A 12,100-nucleotide genomic window follows, 5' to 3' on the forward strand; every position below is an offset into this window, starting at 1 on the left:
CGCACATTTAAAATTCAATTCAAGAGAAGTCCGAGTCTGATGTCAGAAGATGTAACCAAAAAAAATAAACAAAATGACAATAATACATAAATAACAACAGACTACTAGCAGTTAACTGACATGCCAGCTCCTGACTTCAATTAAACTGATTGAAAGATTATGATTTAATCATATGAATATCAGGCACAATCCTTCCCGTTAGGGGTTTAGTATCATACCATCATAACATATAGGAGAAGAACATAACCCGTGTCATGCCAACAACTGGTTTTTGAATAAATGTGTTTAGTTCCGATGCAAAGACCCTATAAGTGAATCAATATTAACGCCAAAATAAGCAATCTTTAATGACCTTACAACAGTATCGTAACTATATCCCTTTTTGATAAGTCTATTTAAAGGTTTTGTTAGTTTTTGAGTTGAATACTGACATTTTTGTGCTTTATAAAGAATATTTTCATAACAAATTTGGATGTGAAATACCTGAACGTAGTCTGCATGTTGAACTAAATTTACGAATGATGTCCTTATACCGATGATACAATTTAGTAAATGTTTTGACAAGTTTGTGATATCGGAAACCCTGGTGTAATAATTTTTCAGTAATACATACATTTCTCTCGTTAAAATCTAAAATATTGGCTTGTATGTAGACTTTGGCAATACTACGAAATTAAATTTCCAAGAATATGTACGTTTCCCTTGATCCACGAACAATTGGTACTGACGACTGGATCGATATCGCATTTGGTGGAAAAAGTATACAAAAAAAATTACGAGCGTAGTATTCAGTGAACCTTCTTAAATGTTAACATATTTTTTGTCAATTGTCAATGTGAATATTTATAAAGTATAAAGAAACTAAAGTTTGAATTTCCTCAAGGCTTAGATGACTTTACATAGAATTATCTGTTATTCTCAATTCACTCTTTGTGATCAACATGATCAACCGTTTTCTCGAGTTTTATACAAATGGTACTTTCATACAAGTCCAGCTAGCTATACAACCATCCTTAAAGGGCACATAATTTCTTTAACAGAAAATGCCTAAAATCAGGAGTATGACAGTTGTTATCAATTCGTTTGATGCGTTTTAGTTTTTGATTTTGCCATGTGTTTTGTGATGTTCCGTTTAAAGTTTCCTCGGAGTCCGTTATGTTTGTTATCTTACTTTTTTTCGGTACCTTCACATCACTGGCTTGCATTTGTTTCGTACAAGTGTTTTGAGTGCATGAGAGGAGGACGAAAGATTCCAGAGCGACAGTTAAACTCATAAATCGAAAATAAACTGACAACGCCATAGCTAAAAATGAAAAAGACAAACAAACAAACAAAAGTACACATGATACAACATAGAAAACTAAAGAATAAGCAAAACGAACCCCAACAAAATTAGGGGTGATATCAGGTGCTACGGAAGGGCAAGCAAATCCTTCACCACATGTGGCACCCGTCGTAATGCTTAAGTGATAACAAATCTGGTAAATAGTCTAATTCGGTAGGTCACATTCATGAAAGAAAATTGATTGTAGTTCACGACGCAGGGAACATACCCGATATCATTTGTGAAACGTTTATTCCATAACGGTCAACAAACTCGTGATGGCGTCCGTAAACTTTACGATGGGATGCTTTCAACTTCATAATAGCTCCCTTGTGAGCAGCCATCCTCTATCAAGAAAGTCATGATAGGAAATGCAAGCACGAGAATATCGTATCAATTGGGAGATATATACCCCGCATGCTGGTGCTGCTGGAATGTTGCTACTTAAAAGTGGAAAGCTGAAATCATCTTTTTTGTCGTAAAGCTTTGTTTTCAACCGACTCTCATTGTCAATATTTAGATGTAAGTCAATATATGACATAACTGTATCTGCAGTATCCTTTATCTCTAGTTCGATGGGATAGATGGGTTCAACATAGTCACCAAATGTAGAATTATTTAGTGAAAGAACATCATAAATATAGCGGAAAATAGAGTTATAAATACTGCTTACTTCTTATCTTTCTCCCTAGGAAGATAAAGTGTATGAAAGAGGGGCGAAAGATACCTAAGAGACAGTCAAACCCATAGATAAAAAACAAACTGACAACGCCAAATTTCAAAAAGAAAACAAAACATACAAAAAATGTACACAAGACACAATATAGAACAAATACAGACTAAGTACAACAAAAAACCCACCAAAAACTGGGGGGGCTGATCTCAGGTGCTCCGGAAGGGTAAGAAGACCCTGCTTCATATATTGCACCCTTTGTATTGCTCATGTTATTACACATCCTGTTAAAAGTTTTATTCGGTAAGTCACATTCGTGAAAAGGGAAGGGAATTTTGTAGTTACGACACAAGGAACATATCCGATATCATCTGTGAAGCGATTATTCCATAACGGTCAACTAACTCATGAAAATTACGAAGGGGTGATTTCAACTTCACTATTTTGAACACTTGGTTTAAAAAATTACTTGTGAGTAGCAACTGTCTATCAAGGAAATCAGGATAGGAAATACAAGCCCGGGAATAGCATATGAAGTGTTACTTAAAGTTTTACCATGACTGTTAACATATGTACTAAGTTTTAAGTCAATAACACTTTAAATTTAATTAGGGATGTCAAAAGATTTTAAATAAAATAGTAGAATACTCGTACTTTTGATTATCTTCAAATTGTAAATTAAGCAATTGCATTTAAAATACAGAGTAATTAAATCAATTAAAATACATCTCATACCAATCACTTTACATAGAAATCTTGATTAACACGCCAAGGTAAATTTTACGGCTTGTGGTGAGTTAAATATTATGAAAGTGTTTTTTTTTTAAGACTTGAAATACATTTATTGAAAATCACCTGAATACAATTTTCCTTGTATAACCCAGGGAAGAATACACAAGGGGCCCTGTGTTTACAATGATCCAACGTCCAGGGATAAACGGTGGACTCCATTATAAAAAAATCTATTTTATATTTTTTCCATACATAAGCTATACATTCATATTAATTACACAGATTGAGTTTGCGTATAAATTATTCACAATATTCTACCAGTAAATAAATTCATCAACAGTCCCCCAAAACACACTACAATCTACACAATAATTTACCTTTACAATATATAATTGACATTTTATTTTTTGTACTTTTAACATCTGGATTACATTGTTATGTGTCGGTCAGTGATTTTATAGGTCACATGCTCGACCTTGTAAATGCGTGTATTGTATATTTCTATCGTTGGATGTATTATGTTCTAAAAAGGAAAGGAAAGTAAGTACAAATTATTACATCACTTACTAATGTATAAGATTTATTATAAGTTTTATTTCCGCTGCAAAATTTTCTTTTTTATATGATAATGATTTGTCCATAGATTCAATTAAACTGCACAGTTCTCGATTTGCATATGCTATCAATTGACTGGATGTAAAACTTTTAGACTGATATTTGATTATATTCCTACATTTCCAAATAATCCATTTAACTGTATTCATAATCGTATTAGTTATGACATTGTACATTTTGTTATAATCGTACATTCCTAGTATGATAAGTTCTTCGCTCAATGGAATATATACAGTGTTATGAAGTACATTATATGTTTTAAGCGCATCAAAAATGTGTTCCCAAACAACCATTATAATTTTAAGGCTGTGAAAAAGGTGTGTGAGAGTTTCGTTTTCTGTTTTACAAAAATGGCATTTGCCATTATTTGATTTGCCGATTCTAAATAGTTTTTGCTCCGTATAGATAATGTTATGAACAATTTTCCAGCTAATTTGATTTGCTTTCGTAGAGGACATACTTTTATTTAAATTTATCCAGATCTTTTTCCACGGTAATTCCGAATTATACTGAATATTCCATTTTATTTGACAGTTTGGAACTATATCTTAAATTAACGAATATTGGATTAATTTCAAAGATATCTCACCTGGGATTACTACTTTATTCTGTTTATCGTAAAATTCAAATGTATTTTTAATGTAATAACCATTTTTTGGGGGTTCTGGATCAACGTGGACGTTTTTTAGTCTGTCCTTGAACAATTTTGGAATAGCTAATTTCAGCCTTGTCCATTCCGAGATCCAGTTTCTCTTATCTTTAAGAGTATTGTTTATAAAGTTGTCGCTTTTGATGTTTTTCGTTTCTTCATCCCAAATATCTTTTATTGTATGAATTCCACTTTTTCCGAAGTTAGCGAAAAAAATAGGTTTTTTGTTGTATTGAATTTTTATGTTTCCAAAAAGTTGTTGGTTTAGGATATCGTTTTTTTTATTGGCCTTTGTATACTTAAAAATTTTGACCACGTTTTAATTAACTCAAGATAGTATTTTGGAAAATTTTCCATTTGTAATCCTCGTAAGTCCGAACACTTTGCTAAAAAATTATCACAATTATATTTGATATCAAACTTCTGTAGCCACCATTTGGCTATTGTATTCCAGTTATCGGTTTTTGATCTTAAAATCTTTTGCATACTTTTGATTTGTTTGGATTTAATGAACGAGTCTATATTGATCATACCAATCCCCCCTTCCTCTACCGGTAAGCAACACACGTCCCTTTTAATTAAATTTACTTTTCCCTCCCATATAAAATTCCACATGACATTGTTTATTTCTTTTTTATATTTTTCAGGTATACCTCGCATTTCGATTTCGAACCCTATTTTAGATATAATCAATGATTTTAATATTTAGATCCTGCCCTTCAATGTTAGGTCACGAAATTTCATTTTCTATGAAAGTGTTGATCAATGTACAAACACCGTTGAAAATGTCTCTATTCAGTTACGTAGACTGTTTGACTTTCTGTTTGTGTTACAACGAAGTAGTGCAAATGAAAACAAATAATAGCCTCAGGATAAATGTATTTATTTTGTTATTGACTTTATTTAGTATAGCGAAGGGGTTATTTCAACGCAACTAAAGTGAATGGAAATGTGAAGAGAAATATATCAATATGTACAATAGGCAAACGAGTATCCGAGTACTAAAACTGTACTCGAGTACTCGTCCTTCCGATCGAGTACCCGAGTACTCGAGTACTCTTTGCGAACCCTAATTTTAATGTAAACTAATTTAAATTAAAAAAGCTGTCAAACGACACAAGAACTAACAGCCTGATTGACGCACATCTATAAAAGTAATACGACTCGCTATGATAGGTTAGTGATACAATGATTTCATTGTTATTCCGTATATCATTAGCATGGACTTTCATAAAACAGAAAAACAAAACAGTAGGACTTCAATACACCAACAAAGATAAAATCTTGATAATATGAAACAATAAATACTAATCCTAAAATGAACTTAAATTACATTAAGATGTGTATGGGAACAAATCCTACGTTTATGAATGAAATCTTTTATTTTCTTTTCACGTCCGATTTTTCTTAACAAATGTCATAATTTTATTACAGATTACACTAATTCTGAACGTAAAAACCACATCCGGACTTATCGGGAATATATGTAAGTTGAAATGCTTAATTTAGATATACACTATTTCAATGATTTTCAATTGGTTAAAATTGTGAATGACATTTTCTTTTACCTTGGAATTATCAACTACAATTGAGTCCGAGAAAAACAAGGCATGGTGTGTTAATTTCAATATGTTCGGGTTATTCTATCATTTATTTTTTCCAACATACTTGAGTCTTTTTTGTCAAACGTTACGCTCTTAAATAACTTATAACTCAACACATATATAAATATTTTATAAACAATAAAATATATTATATACGATTTTTATCTAATATGCCTCGTTTAATTTTTATTAAGGTTGCAAAGTATTAATAAGTTTTATTATTAACACCTTCCAATTCAAAACTCTTGATAAGGCTTTTACTACAGATACGTTTCAAATAGTAAGTACTAAGGAAGATAAAGATGAAGCCTTTGATGCGAGCATAAAGATAATGGAAAACATTGGATTACGATAAATGGTGATGTTGACATACACTCTGCAATTAAAAGCATTACATGAAGCCGACGCCAAAAAAGATATACATCAATTAAAATAAAAAACAATTTCAACCTGATAATACGAACACTGTTAATCTATGCCTTACACCTTCATTATAATTTAATGTTCAAACGTAAAACACAGGGAGGAGAAACAATTTAGCCGGCATTACATTATACTTTAGGGTAAACATCTGATTTGGAAGTCGAATTTAGTATGTTAGTCCATTGATGAAAATGAAATAAATGTCGGGATACACAAAATCAATTTCTTTCATAAAATTTTTCGCGAAAAACATTAAACATGTTTTAAGAAGAGTATAAGAGGAACAACCGGAGAGCAATTAAAACATTCGGGGTTTAACAGAATAGCAGAACAGTATAAAGTCAACATCGACTTTGTTTAAGTGAATGGTGTAGTTTCCTTCTATTTGCATTTTTCACACATTGTTGTCAATATAATTCATTTGTATGAAACTTTTATACATGTGAGTGCCTAATATTGCTATTAAACCAGTGTCAATCCAAATTTTATACATTATACAATGACTGTACTGAGGCCAGGAATATGACAGTTGTTTTTCATTCGTTTGATGTGTTTGAGCTTTAGATTTTGCCATTTGATAAGGGACTTTTGATTTGACTTTTCGTTGGAGTTCGTTATTTAGTTATTTTACGTACGGGCATATATGCGTGTTTTAAATACACGACAATAACCATGTCTAGTGCATCGCTTCATAAAATTGATTGAGCTAACATGTTTTCTAAGCTAAACTGTTCATAACCTATATTATTAGAATAAAAAAATAAAATTTCTTGTTGACAATGCTCCGCGAAGAAAGAGTGTCATAAAATTTTAAACAAATGACAAACAAGACATGACTGCACAGCAGATGTCAACAATTTGATGAAACACTACAACTCAAAAATATCTAGCTGTATTCAAAAGATAAAATCATATCAAACAACACAATACAAACTTGACAATCATTATTCTTGTGTTGAAGACCGTACTTTGACCTATAATGGTTTACTTTTATAAATTGTGACTTTGATGTAGCATGTGCACTCATACTCCATCTTTTTGTTAGATATATTTCTATTTGTATCCATCTGAAGGGTAAAGGCTTTTTCTACTGATTTTTAAAGTTCGTTCTAATGTTCTACTGTTACACCACTGTCCAAGGTTATGTGGAAGGTTGGGATCCCGCTAATATGTTAACCCCGCCACACTTTGTATGTATGTGTCTGTTCTTGGTTGTCGCTTGTTGATGTGTAACATACTTATTTTTCTTTCTTTGTTTTTTGTACATAAATTAGACAGTTACTATTCTTGTTTGAATTTTTTTTAATTTGACAATTCGGGGCCTTTTATAGCTTAAAATGCAGTATTCGCATTGTTCATTGTTTGAGGCTGTACGGTGAACTATAGTTGTTAATGTGTGTGTCATGTGGTCCCATAATCAATCAAACTACATCTTCATTTTTTATTGCGAGTTTAGGGAAATTTTCATATTATTATCATGATTATATGGATCCTTATCATAATTCCAGTTTTTATTAATGTAATACCCATTTAGTTAATTATACGCATTGATGTAAATCTCGCAATATTTTCTGAATTTACAGTATCAACTTTAAATGACTATTTAAACAGTCATGCTAAGATTCAAAAGATAAATATCTAACAATGCATATAATACGCAACACTCTCAAATGGCCTGAAATCCAATTTATTCACATGAAAGTGCTACCTCGTCTATATCATCATGTATATAGTGTGATTTCGTTGTAATTCATAACATTTAAAACAATAAATACTTCCTACAACCGAACCAAGTAATTATTGAGTTGATTGCTTTATCTGTATTAATATAAAATTAAGAAAATGTGGTATGGTTGCCACTGAGACACTCCTTAACAGAGACCGAATAACGTAGAAATTAATCACCTGAACTTTGTTTAAGCTCTTGTGATAAGGCTAATACAGGCAAACACGAATTTAAAAGAAGATTTTTTTTTTTATTTAAGACATGTACAAGAGGGACAACCGTCAGATCCTTTGGGACCAAGTGTATATCCGTGTTTACATGCCACTACACAAGTCAATATATCATCACACCGGCTAGAGTGGATATGGGTAGTCCTTCCTGTGAATATAATGAATATAGTTTATTAAGGTAGCACAACACAAAAATTGTTTGACTTGCATTAAATGTAAAATCTAGATCAGTTCACTTGAATGAATTCAGCTCTTTCATCTCTATAGCTATACCTGAAATTTGAATGAAATCGTAATCAACACAGCAAGAGCTACAAAAGAGTGTCTCAAATTGTCTCTTTGGTATTCCATTCTCTCATAAATCTCAAATAAGTGTAAACATCCTGGCAACATAAAAGTAGAACACATTTGAGTAGGTGTAAAATTTGATCTATACATTCTATCTAAAATCTGAGACTCCTTTTTGTAGATAATGATTCTAGGAACAACTTATAATAAAATCAAACCCCTCGGGATATTCATGAAGAGGCCAATTTCAATTAAAAGTTGGAACTTCTTGTAAAATTTGGTAGACACAGTTAACACTATAATTGATTACATAATTGTTGTATAATACTAACATCACATTGAGTTTAAAGAGTAACCTGTAAGCTATCCATACATAACACCTTTAAAAATTTTCAAGCATTATACAGAAAGTTACAGTATTTTAAAACTGGGGGATTGCAGGTATATAATCTTTGAATCGTGCTACCTGAAATGTATTCCAAATTGTTATTAAGTCTTGGTTTGCTAAACAGAATTTCAATAAGAACAAAATTAAACATTTTCACTTATTCTGGAAAATTCAAAATAAGATACAAGATAAATATTCTAACTTAAAAAAAAATGCTAATGCCGTGACAATAAAAGAGGGACGAAAGATACCAAAGGGAAGTCAAACTCATAAATCTAAAACAAACTGACAACGCCATGGCTAAAAATGAAAAAGACAAACAGAAAAACAATAGTACATATGACACAACATAGAAAACTAAAGAATAAACAACACGAACCCCACCAAAAACTAGGGGTGGTCTCAGGTGCTCAACCGACAAAACCAAATAGCACTACATAAAACAGCAACAAATTCATCACCCATTTGAAAGGAAATAATGATAAAGTCTTGAGATTGTTTTTGGTTTTCTTATTACAGTTTATAACCTCTACCTCTCGTCATAGTAATTAATGTGTTTACAAAATTAATTTCAATTTCGTGTGTTCTTGAATTTGTAATACGTGCATTCCATTAATTTATGTTGGTGTATCATACTTTTAATTTTCCCAGAATAATGTTGCTGTTAATTTCAACAGAATTGGTTTGAATTGAAATAGAATGATCACAGTTTAAGATAGATATAAAAATGTATTCAACAGGGAAAAGAGATTGTATCTATATATTGTACCTGTATGCATTCCATTTTTGGCAGAACATGTAGGCCCTATACAGATCCTGTCAGTTAAATCTCCAGTTAATGGTAAATTGTGAGATAGTGATTCATGTAAATTGTCCCCATTGATAGCCCCAGCTAATGACACATGACCTGTTAATGACTCGTGAAAAGACATGCTTCTTGAAGGTCCATTCATTATTGTACTTCCGCCTGAACTATGTGCTCTCACATTACCAGTGACTGTAGTACTATTTGATGATTCACTACTAGTTATAACGTGCTTTCCTTCAATGGATGCTGATTGACTTGTCGCCATAGTTATTTTATCTGCGAATAAAATGAACTAATGCAGTTATGAAAGACACATGCTTAGCATGAACAATTTAAAATTTAAATAAACTATCTATAATTCAACATTGTTGCATTTTGACATTTTTTTAACATAGAAATTTATTTGCCTTCAAATTAAATACTTGCATAAAATAATTCTAAATTTGACGATGATTTGCATTAAGAAAAATAGAATATTTCAGAGAATTAGCATTTCAGAATGATATGTACATGGTAAAATGCATTGATGCAATCAATTGATATAACGGTTTGCTTTCTGCGCAGAATGGTTGATATATTAAACGATTTACGTTAAAAACTGGATAAACATGTTCTATGAATATGCAATTTTTATTGCCAGAGAAACATCTGAGCTGGATTGTATTAAAATAGCTGACATGGTTAGTCATGAGATTACTTAACCCTAAACACGGACATGTAATCCTTAAGAAGTACACATCATTTTAAAAACACTCACATCAGCGAGGTTGTGATCGAAGTTATAACCTTCCACTGTTATGATAAACACGCTTATCAGTCCACAAATGCATTTCGGTATCATTCGTCTTACAGTTGCAGTAAGGTAATATTTTTCTGCTCCGTGTAGAAGGCCTTACTGTTTGAGATGAGGGACAGCAATATATGCGTTGTTCATTTGCTCTTTGTGTGTGCCTTTTAATGTTTGTTGTGGTGCATTTACTTATTGTTTGTCATTGATAGATACTCTATATTCTGTGTTTTTCTATTATAAGAGCGTTACAAAAAAAAAGTTGTCCGGGAAAGCACTTCATATGTACAAATAATAGAGAAAATACAAATGAAAGTCTAATACTAATGATACAAGTGAATATCAGTAACCAGAAGTTGTTAAGTGATAAATCTGAAAACGTATCACACAGTTAGGTTGACTTATATAAAACCTGATACCAAATTTTAGAAGTTCTTATATTTTAGTTCCTTAGGAAGATGTGACAGAAATTGTGTAAAATGATACAAGTAGTCGGTAAACAGGAAGTTGTTGAGTTAATCTAAGAACAAACCACACGATATAGCTGGCTATTATAAACCATGCAACCAAATTTCAGAAATCCTTATGATGTCGTTCCTGAAAAAGATGTGACGAAAAATTTCATGGGACGGACTGACGAAAAGACAGACAGACGAACGGATAGATGGACGGACTGACGGACCGATTGATGAACAGACAGCGGTTAAACACTATACCCTTAATAATAATAGTTTTTTATTAGGATAAAAGTTAATTAATGAGATATAAATAACACACGACATATGCTCGAACTTTCAGAGAAATCTATCAACCTTATTATAAACTGTATAGGATGTTTTACAGTATGCAGCATACAATGTACCTGTAACTACAGCACACTGACAAACGGGACATTCCTGGCCTACCACTGTTCGTAAGGAAAAGCCATGTTCACATATTTCATTACATCTAAAAGTATCAGGGCACCTTTCTTTCAACGATGAATGGTGAACTGTCCCTTTTGAAAATGAAAAATAAAAACAAATTCCAACATGCTAAGTATAGGTGTTTGAATCAAGTGTCAGATTAAAATTTAGTTACATCCTATTTGATTTAAGTCAATCTTACATAATCTGCGTTGTTTGTCTATCCTTGTGTTACTTAGACATGTTGCATTATTTTCTGGTCAAGATTAACTGAAAAGACAACTATCAAGGGCAATATTTAATCTAATTGCAATTTAAGTTAATTATGTCTAGTTATAATCTATGTTAATTGTCATGTATAGTTTAAGCTATGTTCTAGTACTTTAACTTAGGCCAAAATTATGTCTGCAAATAACATTAAGCAGAAAGGGATCGCAAAACCTTTTCCAGGTTAATGTTAAAATGTTTTCTACAATATGAGAATAATAATAAAAGTCTTTTAGCATGTCGAATGTTTAAATATACTACACAGGAGTCTGTCATTGAAGTAGACGATATGTTTTTAAAATTAAAATAACAAAAATACCAAACGCAAAAGGAAGGTATAAAGGGAAAGTCCCTTCATAAACGGCAAATTCAATGCTCAAACACATCAAATAAAGTGAAATCGAATGTCCTATTTCTGACTTGCTTTCCTTTTATAGAAAGTTGATCAATCGTGGATGTAAAGTTCACGTAATATAACGGTCGCGTAAGATTCCATTACTTGGGTACAAGGATATAGCAGACCAAGGAGGCTAAGCAAAGATACAACGTACATTTATTTTGTAAAGACACAATACATTATTTGTTGGTAGTTTGCTGTTTTATTTGTTTATGTGTAATTGTACGTTTACAAATCAGACAACCTCAAACTTGAGTTGTGGTGGTGTATCCGTATCGTACTGT

The 12,100-nt window shown here is 31.8% G+C and overlaps 1 protein-coding gene across 1 annotated transcript in view; it reads right to left on the minus strand.

Annotated features, from left to right (window-relative positions):
• Positions 1-7,995: 7,995 nt before the first annotated feature.
• Positions 7,996-12,100, minus strand: part of LOC143052823 (uncharacterized) — a 28,781-nt gene continuing 24,676 nt past the window's right edge. Inside the window, exons 17-19 of the mRNA XM_076225930.1 lie at positions 11,110-11,244; positions 9,422-9,736; positions 7,996-8,124 (exon numbers count right to left, since the gene is read on the minus strand). Coding sequence (XP_076082045.1) covers positions 7,997-8,124; positions 9,422-9,736; positions 11,110-11,244 — 578 coding nt within the window. The 3' untranslated portion in view covers position 7,996. The remainder of the gene's footprint in view (positions 8,125-9,421; positions 9,737-11,109; positions 11,245-12,100) is intronic.

Source organism: Mytilus galloprovincialis, chromosome 11 (assembly GCF_965363235.1).
Source record: "Mytilus galloprovincialis chromosome 11, xbMytGall1.hap1.1, whole genome shotgun sequence".
NCBI lineage: Eukaryota > Metazoa > Mollusca > Bivalvia > Mytilida > Mytilidae > Mytilus > Mytilus galloprovincialis.